The sequence below is a fragment of the Hyla sarda genome, chromosome 6 (genome assembly GCF_029499605.1).
Source record: "Hyla sarda isolate aHylSar1 chromosome 6, aHylSar1.hap1, whole genome shotgun sequence".
Taxonomy (NCBI): Eukaryota; Metazoa; Chordata; class Amphibia; order Anura; family Hylidae; genus Hyla; species Hyla sarda.
In genome coordinates, this window is record NC_079194.1 from 111,712,951 (window position 1) to 111,734,155 (window position 21,205).

The 21,205-nt window shown below is 43.9% G+C and overlaps 1 protein-coding gene across 5 annotated transcripts in view; it reads left to right on the top strand.

The window, feature by feature from the left end:
- Positions 1-711: 711 nt before the first annotated feature.
- MTMR14 (myotubularin related protein 14) overlaps positions 712-21,205 on the top strand; it is an 88,795-nt gene continuing 68,301 nt past the window's right edge. Inside the window, exons 1-4 of one of the 5 annotated variants that reach the window (XM_056524685.1) lie at positions 712-1,018; positions 15,889-16,037; positions 19,369-19,477; positions 20,417-20,492. In XM_056524685.1, the coding sequence (XP_056380660.1) occupies positions 929-1,018; positions 15,889-16,037; positions 19,369-19,477; positions 20,417-20,492 (424 nt within the window). In that variant the 5' untranslated portion in view covers positions 712-928. Of the gene's footprint in view, positions 1,019-1,438; positions 1,769-15,888; positions 16,038-19,368; positions 19,478-20,416; positions 20,493-21,205 lie in introns of those variants that run through there. The other 4 variants (XM_056524684.1, XM_056524687.1, XM_056524686.1 and 1 more) reach the window with 4 other exon arrangements.

The following is a 21,205-nucleotide window of genomic DNA, read 5'->3' on the forward strand; positions in this document are numbered from 1 at the left end:
AGTTGTAGTTTTCGTTTGGGGCAGCTGCTGAGTCACAGGCTGTATCAGGGCATGTTGGGAGTTGTGGTTATTAACTAACTGCAACTCCTGAATTTATTTATTTTAAAAAGCGATCAAAAAAGTCACATCAAAACAAAAATGGTACTGTTAAAAACCAGAAATCGGGGCACAAAAAATATGTCCTAATACAGGCCTTTTAAGAAATAAAAAAGTTATAGAGGTCAAAATAGGACAAAATTATCCCCTGCATATGTGTATCCTGTGATTTTACGCATATATAATTATTGTGAAAATTTGCATGGGCGGAATTTTTTTTTTTTGCAAGAAAAGTGGCAACCATAATTGAGGGCCATGCGACAAATCTGTGACTTTTTGAGAGAAAACTCTTACCACTGCAAAGTAAAAATAGCAAAAGTGGGTACCTAAGTTATTTAGTTGTTTTTTTTTATATATATTAATGTCCCCCCAGTGAGTGCATATTTGTTTACTTTTTATCCTTTTCTTTAGTTTCCTCAGACTATGCCAAATGGAAGAAAGCTCCACACTGCCAAACAGTGGCCATACACGGTATTACAATAACAAGTCTCCACCAACACATCCGCTGTAATGCTTTACACTGAGCCGAGTGCTTGTAAAACAGCAGACATCCTCTATGGCAGCTGTCCTACTCCCCAATAACTTGTTGTCATACATAACCAAGAGTGATGAAGACATCTATACTTTCACTTATCTCTTTTCCTTACGAATCTCTTATTCCTCAACCAAGATGGCGACGCGGCCGGGCCGTGACGTCATCATCATACGCCCTGACAGATGTCACTTGGCGCATTATTAAAAAGCGACACGGTGCTGCGGATGTCCTGTCAGGCGAGCACCGGTGCCTCGGTTTTCGGGATGGGCCAAGCCCTCTGATACCAGGGTGGGCGCTATGGAAAACCCCGGCCGGGTGACCAGGCTGGAGGAGCTTTTGGAGGAGTTCTCCCGTGCTCAGTTCCGGGCCAAGGATGTGGGGGCAAAGGTGAGAAGCTCGGTACAGCCCACCAGAGGGCAGCAGAGTGCAGGGCAACGGGTTGTGTACACGGGGCGGAGCGGTGATTCACTGCAGGGGGCTTTGCGCCGTGTATGCGCAGTAGCAGCGCCACCCACTGTCTATAATCACACATGACAACTGTCATTGCTGCCATGTTTACCACAGGCAGCTGAAACTGTACACCTTACACTGGGGCAAACCTCTGCACCTCACCCCTGGAGGCCGACCCCCTGCACCTCATCCCGCCCCCCAGGGCAACCCCCTGCCTCACAACTGTCCCTGTTCCCCCATATCCTGGGGCCAGCTCCCTGTGCCTCACCAACCCCCCCCCCCCCCCCCCTCTCAGGGCCAACACCCTGTGCCTAACTACCCCCTCCCCTGGGGCTGACACATAGGTACTTCTTCTTTTCCCTTATTTGTCTGGCCAATTACAGCTCAGTACCTATTACTTTCTTCTGTGCCATGTTACAGTGTTGGAGAAAGTGCACTGGACTAGACTAAACAGGCTGGTACTGTTGATGGGGATAATTTACACAGTACAGTACTATAGAAGGCCCGTGGGCGGGAGAAGGGATTATTGTACTGTGTCCCGTCAGTTGAAGATGACCTGCTCCTTGCTCGTGTCTATATAAGCTTCTTAATGTAATGGAAGTAACTTGACATCTTGGAATATTTCCTTTTTTCACTTCTCGCTACCTGTTTCACTTCCTCCGGTTGTCCTTTTGCTGACTGTAGCAGGTTGGTATATTTCTTTATTGGAGCCATTACACAATCTGCTGGCCACTTGCATAGTTGTGTCTCTGCCAAAGTTCAGCTAAGTGTAAACTCTCATATGGAGTTCTAGTGCAGAGGGTTGTCCTCCGCCAGCCATAGTAGGTATCGAGGAGGATGGACGAATACTGGTCCATTCTTATATATATTAAGCATAAAAAAAAGGCTTGAGTGTTTTTTTTTTTTTTTTTTTTTTTTTTATGTGTGTATATATTTTTATATATATATATATATATATATATATCATAAAAAAAAATATTTGAAAATGGTGAAAAATATATATTTTTATGTTAACACATTTATGACCCCCCCCCCCCCCCCCACCCATGGCCTATTATAAGAAATTGATCTGTTGCTTATATATGCGGTGTCCATTCTAAGACATTGTCAGCCGTACCTCCGTCAGGCAAAACAACGTCCCGCCTCCTCCCTTGGAACAAGCTCCGTCAGGCGTCAGCCGCAACTCCCTCCTTTGTCATCCTAAAGTCTCTCATCCAAAACTCTGTCATCCCTCAGACGAAAAACCTTCCTACCGTGTAGCAGAGCAGAGTCTGTATCGGCTCTCTGCTATACGGGTTCTGCTGTACATGCTATTCTATGTCGGCAGTGCTATACAGTGCTGTGCAGCGTCGGCTCTGCTATGCGGCAGGAAGTGGCATCTGAGAGAGAATAGTCTGAGGCAGGAAAGCGTTTTGGATAAGGAACTTTCAGATGAGAGAGTTGAAGGATGACAGCGATTGGTGTGTGGGACACCGTTTAGCCTGACGGAGGACGGAGTTGCAGCTGACAACTAACAGCGATTGGTCCGAGGGAGGAGGCGGGACATTGTTTTGCTGGACGGAGGTATGGCTGACGCCTGAAGATGTCCTAAAATGGACACCGTATATATAGATCAATGTAATGCATAAGTATTACGTTGATCTCGGAGATCAGCGTTCTATTGCTACAGCCTGTCATAGGCCAGCTGTATCAATCGCCGACTCAGGGCCTGCACTGAAACACCTTGATTATTTTGATGTTTGTCATTACCGGCAGGTATCTGCTGCAGATAACAGCTGGGACCTGCTGGGTATAAGGCGTGCCTGGCTCCTGGACAAGCTCCATACTGCCCCATGCTGATGCTGAGCAGCCCCGTCTTTGCACAAAAATTGTAGACATTTTGCTGATTTAGGCCATTTTCTCCAAGTTGGCGGGACTTAACGTAAAGGGATCATGACATCTCATGCCCACCAGATTTACTAGACCTTATGCCAGGGAGCTCCGAGCTGCTGTAGATTTTAAAGCGTAGCGCACAGCTCGAAATGCCAGTGTTTAATAAATTTCCCCATTCAGTCAAATGATAAAATCCTGGCTTCCTGCAGCCAACACTAGAGGGAGTGTGGGAGCTGACTGTTTAACATATTATGGCATGGCCACAAGTTGTGGGGCCCACCTCTGGCACCTCTATCATAATAATGGTCATATGGCCTGGTTGAGATGTTTTGCAGTTCACATGTAGAAAAATGACACTTTCACAAGGATTGCGTTTATATGTCCACTTTATCCAAACACTTGTTCACTTAATACAAAAGTGTAGTATAAAGGACCTCACATTCACCCGGTGCAATGATATCGCAGATAACAAGCTCTGCACGGTGTCTCCAGAACATATTCATCCCCTCCTGGGCAGTGCGTTCCTGGCCTCTGAGAGCCGCCTTCCTGAGGGCTGAATAGAAACGCTCGCTGGCGTCCGAGCAACAGTCGGGACGTTTCAGGAGTTGCCTCCCTTCCTCAACCTAACTTCTGTGCACCCATCACCAAAATACATACAGGTATAATCTTGCGAGATCTTCCTTTCTGAAACATTAAAATTGTATAAAAACGTACTTAAATTAGTAACGTTGTATGAAGTACAAAACTCTGACCAAGATAGTATTAACTTCTACGAAAACACATTAAAATTACCGTTCCTAACCGTTGAATCCAATAAAATTCTCTTTGGTTCAGCTTCCTTTTAACCTGTTCTTTGCCGTTTCCTTCCACTTCTTCCAAAATTAACCACCTTAATTCACATTTCTGGTGTTTTTATTTTATTTTTTATTCCCCCCCCCCCCCCGCCTATGAAATGCCTCGTTAAGCTTGTTTCCCCATATTTGTCACTCTGTTCGTCATCTTTCCCTTCTAGTTTCTTTTTAACCCCTTAAGGACCAGGCCAATTTTCACTGTAGGACCAGAGCGTTTTTTGCACATCTGACCACTGTCACTTTAAGCATTAATAACTCTGGAATGCTTTTACCTATCATTCTGATTCCGAGATTGTTTTTTCGTGACATATTCTACTTTATGTTATTGGTAAAATTGTGTCGATACTTGCATCGTTTCTTAGTGAAAAATTCCAAAATTTTATGAAAAAAATTGAAAATTTTGCATTTTTCTAACTTTGAAGCTCTCTGCTTGTAAGGAAAATACATTCTAAATAAATTATATTTTGATTCACAAATACAGTATGTCTACTTTATGTTTGCATCATAAAGTTGACATGTTTTTACTTTTGGAAGACTCCAGAGGGCTTCAAAGTTCAGCAGCAATTTTCCAATTCTTCACAAAATTTTCAAAATCGGAATTTTTCATGGACCAGTTCAGGTTTGAAGTATTCAAAATGACATTCGGTAAGTATGTTAACCAATTAGGTTAACCCTTAAGGTGTTTCACAGGAATAGCAGCAAAGTGAAGGAGAAAATTCTAAATCTTTATTTTTTTTTTTACACTCGCATGTTCTTGTAGACCCAGTTTTTGAATTTTTACAAGGGGTAAAAGGAGAAAAATCCTCTCAAAATTTTTAACCCAATTTCTCTCGAGTAAGGAAATACCTCATGTGTATGTCAAGTGTTCGGTGGGCGCAGTAGAGGGCTCAGAAGGGAAGGAGCAACAATGGGATTTTGGAAAGTGAATTTTGCTGAAATGCTTTTTGGGGGGCATGTCACATTTAGGAAGCCCCTATGGTGCCAGAACAGCAGAAAACCCCCCACATGCCATACCATTTTGGAAACTACACCCCTCAAGGCACGTAACAAAGGGTCCAGTGAGCCTTTAAACCCCACAGGTGTTTGACGATTTTTCGTTAAAGTCTGATGTGTAAATGGAAAAAAAAATCTTTTCACTAAAATTGCAGTTTTTCCCCCAAAATTTACCATTTTTATAAAGGGTAATGGGAGAAAATGCCCCCCAAAATTGGTAACCCCATCTCTTCTGAGTATGGAAATACCCATTGTTAGGACGTAAAATGCTCAGAAGAGAAGGAGTCACATTTGGCTTTTGGAAAGCAAATTTTGCATAAATGGTTTTGGGGGGGGGGGGGGGGTGTCGCATTTAGGAAGCCCCTATGGTGCCAGAACAGCAAAAATACCCACATGGCATACTATTTTGGAAACTACACCACTCAAGGAACGTAACAAGTGGTCTTAACACCTCACAGGTATTTCACGACTTTTTGTTAAAGTTGGATGTGTAAATGAGAAAAAAAAATTTCACTAAAATGCTGTTTTTTCCCCAAATTTTTAATTTTTACAAGGTGTAATAGGAAAAATTACCCCCAAAATTTGTAACCCCATTTCTTCTGAGTATGGACATACCCCATGTGTGGACATCAAGTGCTCTGCGGTCGAACTACAATGCTCAGAAGAGGAGGCGCGCCATTGAACTTTTGAAGAGTGAATTTGTTTGGAATGGATTTCAGGGGCCATGTGCGTTTACAAAGCCCCCTTGTGGTGCTAGAACAGTGGACCCACCCCATGTGACCCCATTTTGGAAACTACACCCCTCACAGAATTTAATAAGGGGTGCAGTGAGCATTTACCCCCCACTGGCTTTTGACAGATCTTTGGAACAGTGGGCTGAGCAAATGAAAAATAAAATTTTTCATTTTCACAGACCACTGTTCCAAAAATCTGTCAGACCACTGTGGGGCGTAAATGCTCACTGCACCCCTTACTACATTATGTGAGGGGTGTAGTTTGCAAAATGGGGTCACATGTTGGGGGGGGGGGGGGTCCACTGTTCTGGTACCATGGGGGCTTTGTAAACACATGTGGCCTTCAATTCCGGACACATTTTCTCTTCAAAATCCCAATGGCGCTCCTTCTCTTCTGAGCATTGTAGTTCGCCAGCAGAGCACTTTACATCCACAAATGGGGTATGTTCTTACTCAGAAGAAATGAGGCTACACATTTTGTGGGGCTATTTTCCCTTGTGAAAATGAAAAATTTAGGGTAACACCAGCATTTTAGTGATTTTAGCATTTTCCCATCCAACTTTAATGAAAATTCGTCAAACACCTGTGGGGTGTTAAGGCTCACTATACCCCTTGTTATGTTCCGTGAGGGGTGTAGTTTCCAAAATGGGGACACATGTGGGTATTTATTTTTTTGCGTTTGTCAGAACCACTGTAAAATCAGCCACCCCTGTGCAAATCACCAATTTAGGCCTCAAATGTACATGGTGCACGCTCACTCCTGAGCCTTGTTGTGCGCCCCCCGAGCATTTTGCGTCCACATATGGGGTATTTCCGTACTCAGGAGAAATTGCGTAACAAATTTTGGGGTCTTTTTTTTCCTTTTACTTCTTGTGGAAATAAAAAGTATGGGGCAACACCAGCATGTCAGTGTAAAATTTTTTTTTTTACACTAACAGGCTCGTGTAGACCCCAACTTTTCTTTTTCATAAGGGGTAAAAGGAGAAAAAGCCCCCAAAATTTGTAGTGCAATTTCTCCCGAGTATGGGAATACCCCATATGTGGCCCTAAACTGTTTCCTTGAAATATGCAGGGCTCCAAAGTGAGAGAACGCCATGCGCATTTGAGGACTAGATTAGGGATTGCATAGGGGTGGACATAGCGGTATTCTACGCCAGTGATTCCCAAACAGGGTGCCTCCAGCTGTTGCTAAACTCCCAGCATGCCTGGACAGTCAGTGGCTGTCCGGAAATGCTGGGAGTTGTTGTTTTGCAGCAGCTGGAGGCTGAGTTTTGGAAACACTGCCGTACAATACATTTTTCATTTTTATTGGGGGCAGTATAAGGGGGTGTATATGTAGTGTTTTACACTTTATTTTGCGGTAGTGTAGTGTTTTTAGGGTACATTCACACTGGCGACAGTTTACAGTAAGCTTACCGCTAGGAGTATGCGCTGCGGCAAAAAATTTGCCACAGCTCATGATGAAGCAGGAAACTTACTGTAAACCTGCCTGTGTGAATGTACCCTGTACGTTCACTTGAGAGGGTGGGGGGAACAGAAAGTGCATGCTGGGAGTTGTACTTTTGCAACAGCTGGAGGCACACTGGTTGGAAAACCTTCAGTTAGGTTCTGTTACCTATTCTGTTGTCTATTTATTTATACATATCCAGGAGGAATAAATAGAGCAGTATTTACCAGCCAGTGTGCCTCCAGCTGTTGCAAAACTACAACTCCCAGCATGTACTGACCGCCGAAGGACATGCTGGGGGATGTAGTTATGCAACAGCTGGAGGTATGCAACTACAACTCTCAGCATGGCGAGACAGCTGTTTGCTGTTTGGGCATGCTGGGATTTGCAGTTTTGCAACATCTGTAGGGCTACAATTTAGAGATCTCAAAACTGTGGACCTCCAGCTGTTGCAAAACTACAGATCCCAGCATGCCCAGACAACAAACTGCTGTTTGGGCATGCTAGGAGTTGCAGTTTTGCAACATCTGGAGGGCCACAGTTAGAGATCACTGCCAGTGATCTCCAAACTGGGGCCCTCCAGCTGTTGCAAAACTACAAATCCCTGCATGCCCAAACAGCTGTCTGGGCATGCTGGGAGTTGTAGTTTTGCAACATCTGAAGGGTTACAGTTTAGAGACCACCGTATAGTGGTCTCAAACTGTACCCTCCAGATGTTGCTAGGCAACTTACCGGCTTCCGTCGGATCCAGGGAGCCTGCCGCACGACATCACCGGACTCTGATCTCCTCCAACGATGGTCAGCGCCGGTCCTCTGTCGGTTCCCCGTTCTGCCCTGCCTATTGTGGGTGGGCAGAACGGGGAAACCGAAAGTAAAGCCCCCCCCCCCCCTGCCTCCAATCTGCTATTGGTGGTCGTGTCTAGACCACCAATAGGAGGGGTGGCACCCCTGCCACCTCACTCCTATCAGTTCAGGGGGATCGTGGGTGTCTTGGACAACCGCAATCCCCGTTATATTCCGGGTCACCATAGACCCTTATGACCTGGAATAGCCCCCGGGGCATTTGCGCGGGGTGACTGCTGATTGATATCAGCAGTCACCCCCATTCGGTCCCCGCCCGGCGCGCGGCAGGGACCGAAATTTCCACGGGCGTACGCGTACGTCTTTGGTCCTTAACTACCAGGGTGCTTAGACGTACGTCCATGGTCCTTAAGGGGTTAAAGGTCCTAATAGAGCTTTTATGTTCATTTAGTCTGACTCTTATAGGTCTGGATGTCTGGCCAATGTATGCCATCCCACAACGGCATTTCAACGTATAAATGACTTGTTTAGATTCACAAGTGTAGTGATCTTTTATTGGAAACCTGTTCCCTTTCATAGGATGTGTAACAGCATCCCCTCTTATTATGCTATTGCAATCCTGACAGGCCATACAGGGGGAAAGTATTAATTTTTTTCTAGTTTTTAAAAACTTTGTTTAGACTTTCTCTTTTCAGTAATATCGGAACAAACCAAACAAATAATTTGCTATGGATTTGTTTTTACGGTAAGTGAACCTAGGTCTCTGCTTGAATAGATTCCCATATTTTTCATCTGCTATCAACACATTCCAGTATTTATTAACCACCCTTATAAGTTGTGAGTGGCCATCATAAGTAGATAGAAAGGTGAAACCCCCTCCTTTTCATTTTTTAGTACCTTTCTTCTCTCTTAACTGATCTCTGGGTATCTGATCCACTATTCTACTCACTTCTATCAATTCGGACCTCTCATAACTTCGTTGGCCAAATTTATCTGTGATTTTTCTCTTTATTTTTGTGTATTCCTCTTCTGTACTGCAAATTCTTTTTGCCCTTTATGAATTGCCCTTTAGGAATCCCTTTAAAAACTTGCGGAGCATGTCCGCTATTTTTGTAGTAGGTTGTTCCTATGACTTTCCTTAAAGGGTTATTCTAGGCAAAGACTTTTTTTTATATATATCAACTGGCTCCGGAAAGTTAAACAGATTTGTAAATTACTTCTATTAAAAAATCTTAACCCTTCCAATAGTTATTAGCTTCTGAAGTTTTCTGTCTAACTGCTCAATGATGATGTCACATCCCGGGAGCTGTGCATGATGGGAGAATATTATCCCCATAGGAGCTGGACAGCTCCTGGGACGTGAGTCATCAGAAAGCAGTTAGACACTAAACAGCCACTCGACTTCAGAAGCTAATAACTATTGGAAGGATTAAGATTTTTTAGCAGAAGTAATTTACAAATCTGTTTAACTTTCCGGAGCCAGTTGACATATAAAAAAAAGTTTTTGCCTGGAATAACCCTTTAAGGAAAGTCATAGGAACAACCTACTACAAAAAGAGTGGACATGCTCCGCAAGTTTTTAAAGGGATTCCTAAAGGGCAATTAATAAGGGCAAAAAGAATTTGCAGTACAGAAGAGGAATACACAAAAAATTAAGAGAAAATTCCAGAGCCAGTTAATACATAAAAAAAAGTTTTGGCCTGGAATACACCTTTAATATATAATGTAATCTTGAATTTCCCTTCTCCCTTCTCACGAGACGTTCGTGACTAATCAAATTTACTGTAAGTTCGCTCATCTCTAGTGGGGATATTCATATACAGGATTTTTTATATCATGCGTACATAATTGGCAATTTCTTGACAATTTTTTTGAAGAAAAGAATCAACATACACTGCTAGTGGGTAAAGGACTGGGTCTACCCCCAAGACTATGGGATGTCCCGTGGGCTGACTCATGTCCTTATAAATTTTCGGCAAAAGGTATAGCACAGGAACGTTGGAATTTGTGTTAGTAAACATTTCTTTTACCTCCTTTTGAAATTAGCCCATTATTCAATGCATCATCTAGTACCCCATCTACTTCATTTTTGATCTTGCTCGTGGGATCTTTTTTTATTTTTTTTTATTTCATATACACACTTGTTTCACTCAATTGACTATGGGGCTCTGTCAAGTACGCTTGATATAAAAATCCTGTATATGAATATCCCCACACAGGAAGGCATGTCTGCTATTAGAGAGGAATTGATCAAGGATGTAACATTGGATAATGCGCAAATTGGATTCCTAATTACTTTGCTGGAATAATACTATACATAAATTATTTTGGTTTTGGGGCAGATTTTTATTTGCAGCAACAGGGGACTTTGATGGGGTCCTCTGTGGCCCCCAGTTTAGCTAAAAATTTTATGAATAAGTTTAAGGAAAAGTGTGTTCCCGCACACTCATTAGGGATCCACGTCAAAAAGATATGTGGACGACATCTTCGTCCTGTGGACGGGGACCCAAGAAGAACTGACAAAATATTTAGGGTATCTGAACAGCTACCATCTGCTAATAGAGTTCACATGTGACCTTAGCCCTAATCTTATACACTACCTTGATGTTGAGGTGTGTGTATATAAGAGAAGGGAAATTCGAGACTACATTATACACTAAGGAAAGTGATAGGAACAACCTACTAAATAAAAAGAGCGGACATGCTCCGCAAGTTTTTTTTTAAGGGATTCCTAAAGGGCAATTATCGTAATAAGGGCGAAAAGAATTTGCAGTACAGAAGAAAAATACACAAAAAATAAAGAGAAAATCACAGATAAAATTGTCCGAGGTTATGAGAGGTCTGAATTGATAGAAGTGAGTAGGATAGTGGATCAGATACCCAGAGATCAGATAAGAGAGAAGAAAGGTACTAAAAAATGAAAAGGGGGTTTCACCTTTCTATCTACTTATGATGGCCATTCAAAACTTAGAAGGGTGGTTAATAAATACTGGAATGTGTTGATAGCAGATGGAAAATATGGGAATCTATTCAAGCAGAGACCTAGGTTCACTTACCGTAAAAACAAATCCATAGCAAATTTGATTCTGATATTACTGAAAACTAGAAAAAACTAAAAGTACTTTCCCCTGTATGGCCTGTCAGAATTGCAATATTGTAATAAGAGGGGATGCTGTTACACATCCTATGAAAGGGAACAGGTTTCCAATAAAAGGTCACTACACTTGTGAATCTAAACAAGTCATTTATATGTTGAAATAAGGGATCGACTGATTATCGGTTTGGCCGATATTCACGATTTTGGATGTTATCGGTATCGGCAATTACCTTGCTGATAATCCGATAATGCCCCGGACCCCAAACCCCTACGCCCCCCCCCCCCCCCATCATCGCACAGCACCGCACCCCCCACCGCACTGCACTGCACCGCCCCGGCCAGACACCACCGCCGCCGCTGCCCCATTGCCTCCCCCCAACCCCGGTTTTATAATTACCTGTTTCCGGGATCCGCGCTACTTCAGGCTCCTGCGGCGTCCTGAGTTATGCTGTGCGCTGCTCAATGACGAGTGACATCCTCAACGCGACGTCACAGTCAGTGCGCACAGTGACAGCTCAGGACCCGCCGGAGCCAGAAGTAGCACGGACCCCGGGAACAGGTAATTACAAAACCGGGGATGCGGGAGGCAATGGGGCAGCGGCTGTGGTTGGACTAAGGACCGGCAGGGGGAGAGAAGGGGGCGGTGACTGTCTCTGGCCATAAGATAGGCAGGGGGGACAGCTTTGGTGGTTGGACTCAGGAGGACCCCAGGACAAGCAGGGAGAGAAGCTGGTGGCGGCGTCGGTGCTGAAATAGCCGATAACTTATACCGAAATATTGGTATAAGCTATCGGCCTTAAAGGCCACAGATTATCGGTATCGGTATCAGCTCTAAAAAATAGATATCGGTCGATCCCTAGTCTTTTCAATCTTATCAAAGGGAGGGGGTGTGTCCATCTCTTGCCTGCTTTGTGCGGACTCCTTCCCCTCTCACACTCTGCCTACAGCTTTTGGAAAACTACAACTCCCTGCATGCCCAGACATCCTTTGACTGTCCAGGAATGCTTGTAGTTGTAGTTTTGCAACAGCTGGAGGCACATGATTGCTTAAACTCTGTTATAGCAGAGTTTCTTTCAGCTGTGTTCCTCCTGCAGCCTTGTCAGTCAGCCATCTTGTGTCCATGACACTTGGACACGCTCATGCTGCTGTGGGACTCATCAAGCGCATACAATGTGAACAGAGCCAAAAGCAGATGGCTCCATACACTGTGTAAAGGGTCACTCATTTAGAAAAACTTTTGACATGTTATCCAGACATCTCAAAAGTATAGATCGCATCAGGTCCTGACTGACTGCAAGCTATAACCTTGAGAAGTGCATGGCAGTGCTCTTCACTCCCCAGCCAGCTGCTCTGTCTGACTCATTCACTGCATTAGTCTACGGTGAGCGAGTCGGGTTTGAGTGACAGTCAGGGAGTTAGGTGCTCGCTGCCACACACTTCACCCGGTTGTAGCTGGCGATCACAGCGGTTCTCCAGCCTGATACCTGGTGCATGACAAAAGGTTTTTCTAAATGAAAGTAACCCTTTAAAAAAAAGTGTTCTCCAGGGAAATACAACTGATGGCCTATGCTCAGTTGATCGGTGCCAAAGAGCTAAAGTGAATAGTAGCATAGGCTGCACTAACACTGCGCAGCCACTACACAGTCTACGGAGCCAATGGCTTCCGTACTCATGCTCTGTATAGTGCGGTGTCGAACAGCTGATTGGTGAGGGTACCGAACAACTAATGATGGCCAATCTTGTGGATGTTCCATCAACAGGATTTCCCTTCAATCCCAAAAATGCTTGTGGTACAGGTTCCTTACACGTCAAAATCTCCTGGCACATAGGTTAAACATATACATAGACCCTCATTCCCCACCCAATGCAAGGTAAAGTGTCATTTTAGCCTTTATTCAGGTGGTTTCCATTGGGTTTGTTTATTTGATGAATGGAATAGCACAGACTCACTCCAGATTTGTGCAGCAGCAGCTGCTGTTGTATTTCACAGACCCCTGTCTAGACTGGATAGAACTGTATCCAGTATGTACGGGTTACCGGAGTTATGGAAACAGTGTTCTTTGCCATGTTAGTCTGTTTACACATCTTCCATTAATGGGGTATGCCCAGACATAGGTAAACCTGTAAGGCATATCAAATTAAATTCATTTTTGCATATCCTCTTGATATTTCTGCTCCTTGTTGTCAGCTTATAGCCTACAGGAGGTTAAAGACCACCACTCCACTACAGAAGAGGGGTGTGTGTGTGTGTGTGTGTGTATATACATATATACACAAAGTAAGTGTCTCATCACACCACCATATAAGGTAGCATGCCCTCTGATCAGGACTGGCTCTGATTACAAAGTCTCAGAAGCTGATTGGGATTAATGCCAAGTCAGAGATCTCCCCAGAAGGGAAGAGAACCCATCTGCAGACAGCTGTTTCGGCGTGCTTGCCCCTCGTCAGTACAGAGCAGGGTGTTCTGGCTTGGTTGAGGATATGAGACCTGTAGCGACTAGCTAAAAGGGACAAGTATTTTCCTCAGGGAGAGGCACCTTCCAGTGTAAAATGGTGTGTGTGGCCATTAGGTTCCTCACCTCCCTGCAACCCCTGGGCATCTTGGCTTCGGTCAAGATGCCATCAGTATACGGCTCCTCGGCTGATACCTTGGCTAACGCCTGGGTTGAAGCCAGGAGCATTTTCGGCCCCTTAGTAGCTTCGGTGAAAAGGGGCATCGAACCTGGATCCTTGCAGGTGCCTTTTGGCCCGGAGGTGAAAGGTAGGTTTGTTGGGGGGGGGCCTCTCTCATGTCGGAGAAGGGCTTAGCGATAGACCGCATCCTTTGTGCACGTTTTTTTTAGTGTGACACGTTTGCACTTTTTCTTGCACTTTGGGTGATAGAGAGCACTTGCACCCCGAAACAGATGGGTTCTCTTCCCTTCTGGGGAGATCTCTGACTTGGCATTAATCCCAATAGGCTTCTGAGACTTTGTAACCAGAGCCAGTGCTGATCAGAGGGCATGCTACCTTATATGGTGGTGTGATGAAACACTTACTTTCCATACTTCTTACCCAGAAAGCCCGCGGAGTGCTAATGGCCTTTTTGAATCTCAGTTTTACACCGGAAGCGGTGCCTCTCCCTGAGGAAAATACTTGTCCCTTTTTAGCTAGTGTATGTGTGTATGTGTGTATGTGTGTGTGTGTGTGTGTGTATGTATATGTATGTATGTATCTATATCTCATGTGAACGAGGCCTAACTTGATGTGTCCTACAAGCTTACCTATGTTAGTTGAGATGGGAATACCCCTTTAAAGGATTTTTATTTTATTTTATTTGAATATACTACAGGGGCTGTAAAGTTAGTGTAGTTCAGAATATAGTGTCTGTACCTTTTGTGTGACGGTTTTCTCACAATTCTCATGTGATTTTTCACCCCAATATTTATTCTTAACAGCATACAGAATGACTGTCGTCTCAGATTTTTCCCAGGTTGCAATGCGGCCGAGACCTGACTCACTAGTCAGCTGATGACAGGGAGCCTGTCTGCTTCAATGGGTGGAGCGGTCGATCGCTTGGTGGGAGAGAGATCAATCTGCAACAGCTGTAGGCACCCTGATTGAAAACCACAGGTCTTTTGAATGGATGCAGCTCATTTATGTTTCAATGGGTAGGGTGGCTGATGTGTGGGAGGGAGGACAATGGAATTATGGGATTTTTAGTCAAAAAAAAAAAAAAAATCTAACAGGAAATACCAGTTCACAAACAGCTAGCCACAGTGTTATGTAATCTCACAACATAGCTATTTGACCCAAAGACAAGCGCAGATTCTTCCTAAGCATGTCCATTACTGCCTGCCAGGTATGTACTAAAATCACCTTATGGTGGAGAACCCCTTTAACTTCTGTGAAGTTTACACAAATGGCACAAAACAGACCTCATACAATCATATATAGACTGACAGCTGGTGTAAAGCACTGTGGGTGGCTCCCTTGTGTCTAGCTAGTGGCTCCGTATTCCCCAGCCACATAAACCAGTTCACATGAAGAAAAATGACACTTTCACAGGGATTGCGTTTATATGTCCACTTTATCCAAATGCTTGTTCACTTAATATAAAAAAGTAGTATACAGGACATCATATTCACCCGGTGCAATGATATCGCAGATAACAAGCTCTGCACGGCGTCTTCAGAACATATTCATCCCCTCCTGGGGCAGTGCGTTCCTGGCCGCTGAGAGCCGCCTTCCTGAGGGCTGAATAGAAGCGTTCGCTGGCTTGCGAGCAACAGTCGGGACGTTTCAGAAGTTACCTCCCTTCCTCATCCTAACTTCCGTGCACCCATCACCAAAATACATACAGGTATAATCTCGCGAGATCTTCCTGTCTGAAACATTAAAATTGTATAAAAACATACTTAAATTAGTAACGTTGTATAAAGTACAAAACTCTGACCAAGGTAGTATTAACTTCTACAAAAACATGTCGGTGCCAGCGTTCCTAACCGTTGAATCAATTACAGCTTCCTTTTAACCTGTTCTTTACCGTTTCCTTCCACTTCTGCCAAAATTAACCACCTTAATGCACATTTCTGGTGTCTTTTTCTATAAAATGCCTCGCTAAGCTTGTTTCCCCATACTTGTAATTGCCCATACCGTCCAAAATCGTGAATATCGGCCGATAATATTGGCCAAACCGATAATCGCCAATCCCTAGAAAAGACAGTGAGCAGCTGTAATATGCTTCTTTTTTTTTTTTGTGTGTGAAATATTGATGATAAATACATAAAAATTACATGTAAATGATCGGGATGCGGTACTGAGTAACATGTAACAGTTTTTTGTTTTTTTTTGGGGGGGGGGGGGGGGGGAAATCTGACAGGTACGCTTTAACTGTGTTCATTCATCAACTAAATATCACTGGTGTTAATACGAGTATGCAGTATTAGGGAACTGCATATTGTGCCTGTCTTCCTATGGACTTGAGTTGCACTGCTGTCCTGTACTTATCTCTCACTGGTTTCGCTCCTCAGGTGGAGAGGATTGAGCAGCGATGTCTGGAGCTGTTTGGAAGAGATTATTGTTACAGCATCATCCAGAACCCCAATGGGGAGCTGTGTAGCCACTACCCCCGACAGATCGTCTTCATGGAGTACGAGAGCACAGAAGATGACAAGCACATGTATGTAACTTATACTGTATAACTCCTTATTTCCATCTGCAGCATTTATGCCATATCCAATGATATGGCTTTCTATATCTTTTATTGGCCTCAAAAAGGAGAGCTGTATGCAATCGTGCTCATTAGAGAGGAGCGAACTTACAGTAAGTTCGATTCGTCACAAACTTCTCGGCTCGGCAGTTGATGACTTTTCCTGCATAAATTAGTTCAGCTTTCAGGTGCTCCCGTGGGCTGGAATAGGTGGATACAGTCCTAGGAGACTCTTTCCTAGAACTGTATCCACCTTTTCCAGCCCACTGGAGCACCTGAAGGCTGAACTAATTTATGCAGGATAAGTTATCAACTGCCGAGCCGAGAAGTTCGTGACAAATCGAATTTACTGTAAGTTCGCTCATCTCTCCACTCCACATGAGGCATTTATAACATATCATGTGAATGCTTAGGCCAGCGTTTCCCAATCAGGGTGCCTCCAGCTGTTGCAAAGCTACAACTCCCAGCATGCCCGGACAGCCGTTGGCTGTCCGGGCATGCTGAGAGTTGTAGTTTTGCAACAGCTGGAGGCACCTTGGTTGGGAAACACCCGCTTAGGCTGCTCTTACACTCATTGCTAACAGCTAGGGCTACCAAGGCTTTTAAAGTAGTGGCAAGTCAAGGTGCAGCCCGCAAGAATGGATAAATTAAAGATCAAATCCCAGTCCAGTCTGCAAATAACATTAACGTCGCGCTAGCCATAACTATTAGTCAGAGCAGCCTTAGGATCTGTTTACACGTACAGTATCCTGAGCATATTTGATGTGCAGAATTTGAAGCTGCAGATTTTATGCTGCAGAGTTCAATGTAAACTAAATGACTGAACGCAGCTTCAAATATGCCGCTTAAAAATCCTGCACATGAAATTATGCGCATGATACTTGAAGGTGTGAAAATACCGCTGTAAATAAGACATCCAATAATCAAAAAGATCAGATAATACCGCAATTGTCCCCAGTTCAGATCCACAAAATATTATGTGATTTCACTAGACCAGAAAAAAACTGAGGATATTCATCTGGTGTCTGAATCATCATAACACAAAGATGAGGACAAACAGTGTTAACACTTTTCATTTAGGTGTGTTTTTTTTTTTTTTTTTTTTTTTTTTTTTATCTTCAAAAATATGTTTCTAGGACTGTCCAATAGTCCACAATACCGTATTTTTCGCCGTATAAGACGCACTTTTTCTTCCCCAAAACTGGGGGGGGGGGGGGGGAGAAAGTCGGTGCATCTTATACGGCGAATACACCCCTATCGGGGCTGTCCCTGCGGCCATCAACGGCCGGGACCCGTGGCTAATACAGGACATCACCGATCGCGGTGATGCCCTGTATTAACCCTTCAGACGCAGCGATCAAAGCTGACCGCCACGTCTGAAGGGAAAGTGACACTATCCCGGCTGTTCAGTCGGGCTGTTCGGGACCGCCGCGGCGGACCCGAACAGCCCGACTGAATAGCCGGGTAAGTGCTTACAGGACACCGGGAGGGACCTTGCCTGCCTCCTCGGTGTCTTCCCCATTCAGGGATCCCCTGTATGGCTGGCGCTCTCCTTCCTCGTCATCACGTCGACGCGTACGTGCGTCGGCGTGCGTAACGACATGATGGCGGTGACGGAGAGCGAGGATACCCGGCCGGCAGCAGAGACGTTCCGGAGCGAAGTGGTGACGGGTCTGGAGCGGCAGGGACAATTGAGTACTACCTCCTATGCAGTGGTCTTCAATCTGCGGACCTCCAGATGTTGCAAAACTACAACTCCAAGCATGCCCGGACAGCATGCCCACCATTGTGTTCAAAATCTTTATTTTTTTTTAATTTTGCACCTATAAATTGGGTGCGTCTTATACGCGGTGCGTCCTATAGGACGAAAAATACGGTATTAGATATCGTATTTATCGGCAAATAAAACACAATTTTTTTATTTATTTATTTTTTTAAGCCAAAATGTTTAGCTTAAAGTCTACCTGTGTTCCGCTGCAGGAGCGCGCCCTTTTCCAGGTAAAAATGAAAGCAGTTATCGCAGCGGCTTTTGCAGGGCCAGAGTTTATCGGAGTATACAGGCACCCTCATTTTAACAAAGATATTTGGGTAAAAAACCTTTTTTACCCAAATTTCCTTGAAAACATTTGGGTGAGTTATAGGCTGGTGCATGGTATACCGCCATAAATACAGTATTTAATCAAAACTTTTGTCATATTTGTGAAGTCCCTTCACCTTTTTATACATTCTTTTCTTTTCCAGCTGTCACATTTACCTTTGTGCAGGAAGGGGGCAGCACCTCCATACAAAATAAAACCTGTAAAGCAGATTTAGCAAAATACTGGTGTTTATCTCCCATGTATCACGCCTGGATTAGTGTCTGCTGTGGTGCTAGCACTGGTAATCCGCTATGTAAATATGATACTTTCTCTTATGACTTGTGTAATCTGGTCACACTGCAGGAGTAATGTGTAATTGCTTATCCAGCAGTCCAGTTCTCTAGGGCAGTAGGATGAATTGGTGATATCGGATATATTTTTACCTGCACTGATACATTGTAGAGGAGAGGGATTCTGGGAGAGATTTATCAAAACCTGTCCAGAGGAAAAGTTGTTAATTGCCCATAGCAACCAATCAGATCGCTTCTTTAATTTTTAACAAGGCCTCTGCAAAATAAAAGAAGAGATCTGATTGGTTGCTATGGGCAACTGGGCAATTTTTTTTTCTTTGCACAGGTTTTGATCTCCCCCTCTGTCTTTTCCTTTTCCTTGTGCCAGTCTGTCTCCATCTCTCTTGTAGTGACCATACACCATAGATATCTGATCGCTGCACAGCTATTCTTGCTAGAGATGAGCGAAGTTGCAGTGATTCGATTCGTCACGAACTTCTCAGCTCGGCAGTTGCTGACTTTAGTCTGCATGAATGAGTTCAGCTTTCAGGTGCTCCAGTGGGCTGGAAAAGGTGGATACTGTTTTAGGAGAGAGTCTCCTAAGACAGTATCCACCTTTTCCGGCCCACTGGAGCACCGGAAAGCTGAATTAATTTATGCAGACTAAAGTCAGCAACTGCCGAGCCAAGAAGTTTGTGACGAATTGAATTACTGGAAGTTCGCTCATCTCTAATTCTTGCTTACCAATTCAGAAAACATAATTTGAGGGGGATCTTGGAAAGCGGTCGTCGGACATCTATTGTATGTGTATAAGGGAAGGAAATATTAGAGAGTTATCAGCTGTATCAGCCTCTGTGTCTTATTGGCCTCTTGATCCATCACTTTCATCTCTTTTATCGTATTCCATAATAATTCGGTGATTTCATGTTGCAGGTTTGAGAGTACGGTGCATGTCAGCAAATTACAAGACCTTGTTAACCGCAGTAAAATGGCGAGATGTAGAGGACGCTTTGTCTGCCCCGTTATTCTTTACAAGGGAAAGGTGAATATTTATTTTCTTGCATTCCCTAGTATACACAGTGTCTGGCAGCTGCTCGTTCTTCTCCCCCACCTTCTCACCATTCTCAGTCGTCCTCTTTTTACTCGAGTAATTCCTCTTGAATTCTCCGCTCCATATTAATGCCCATCTCCTCTGCCCATTGACTCTAATGTTTTTTCTGCTGTCCTGTTCACACTGCGGAAATTCTGCTAGCAGAATTCCGACGCTGAATTCCGTTCTGCTTGAAGAGCATGTTTATTCTTCAAGTGGAATCCGCTAGCTGAAATCAATTAAAGTCAATGGAAAAAAAAACTCCGCCCGACATCGTTTTCGCACGAAATTTGCGCAGAATTCGCGTGCAATTTGCGTGGAAATGGCTGAAAAACCCTTCACTTCTTTCTCCCCCATGTCCGTGCGCAATTCCGCGCAAATTTCCCGCAAATTGCGTGCGAAAAAAAAATTTCCGCCCGTAAATTTTTCAGCGTGAATTACTCTTCATTTACTGTGTGAACGCACCCTTACAAGATCTTAGCAGATAGAATGTCTAAAATTTTTTCCCCCTTAAAGTCTGCATACAACCCAAAAAAACAAACAATGCGAACCCCCCCCCCCCCCCCCCCCAAAAAAAAAAAAGCAGCTACAGATAGTCAGTCAGTCAGTCAGTCTGTCTCTAAAATAGATATGTGTGTAAATTATTTAATATACCATAAGGTCTGACACCTGTTTCCAGGAACTGCAGAATTTTACTAAAGGAGAAAATACTGAGGCAAAATTTGCAAATTCCTCTAGATAAAGTAGTGTGTTTTTTAACCATACACCTTTCTAAATTGAAATATCAGTGATATATATATATTATATAATATTTTTATACATTTGCACACATTGAGGACATGTCAGATTTATATATTTATCTGAATGATGTTTCCTGCTTTTCCATTGCAGCACATTTGCAGGTCAGCAACTCTGGCCGGATGGGGGGAGTTGTATGGACGCACCGGGTATAACTACATATTCTCAGGTAAGTTTAAGCATTTACAGTCTTAGGTTCTGTTTCTGTTCCCAACTGTGATGTAGTTTCTAGTGGTGCACTGAAAAAAATAATTTTGGCCGAAAATTACTTGTCCCGCCCACTTTTTAAAATTGTTTTTGTGTAATTGTATTATCTTATAGTGCAACATGCTGGAAGTTGTAGTTGTGGGAATAGTGACCTATAGCAAGGAACCTACTGAGCACGTGTCTGTGAGTAGTGTCGATTAAAAGTTCAGTGCTGAGGTTCAAGGTCAAGCCCCCTGCCCATGAGACTACTACTTGCTGACCATGTAACCTGCAGTCCTTCTATCAGGTTATCAGTAACAAGGCAACAATAACTCGAGAAAAAACATGTGCTTCTCCACTGCTGATGCCCTCCTAGAGATCCAGCAGCTGGCATTGTGACCCCAGGTCTTTGGTGTACTCACCTAGGAGTCTTTTCCTCGCAGCTCCTGCTGGCTCTGTGCTCATTGTCCTCCCCAGACCACTTGTTGCCTTCTTCTTTTCCATGACATCCACAACATGCACTTCACACAGGAAATTACGGAATGAAAATGTAGTCCCACAGAAAACCGATGCAGTATTAGGGTAGGTTCACATGGGCGGATTATAATTTTTTAGATTTTCCGCGGCGGAATTTACACTCCAGAAAAATCCGCTGCAGTCCCTACTGACTTCAATGGGACTTGTGGCGGATTTTCT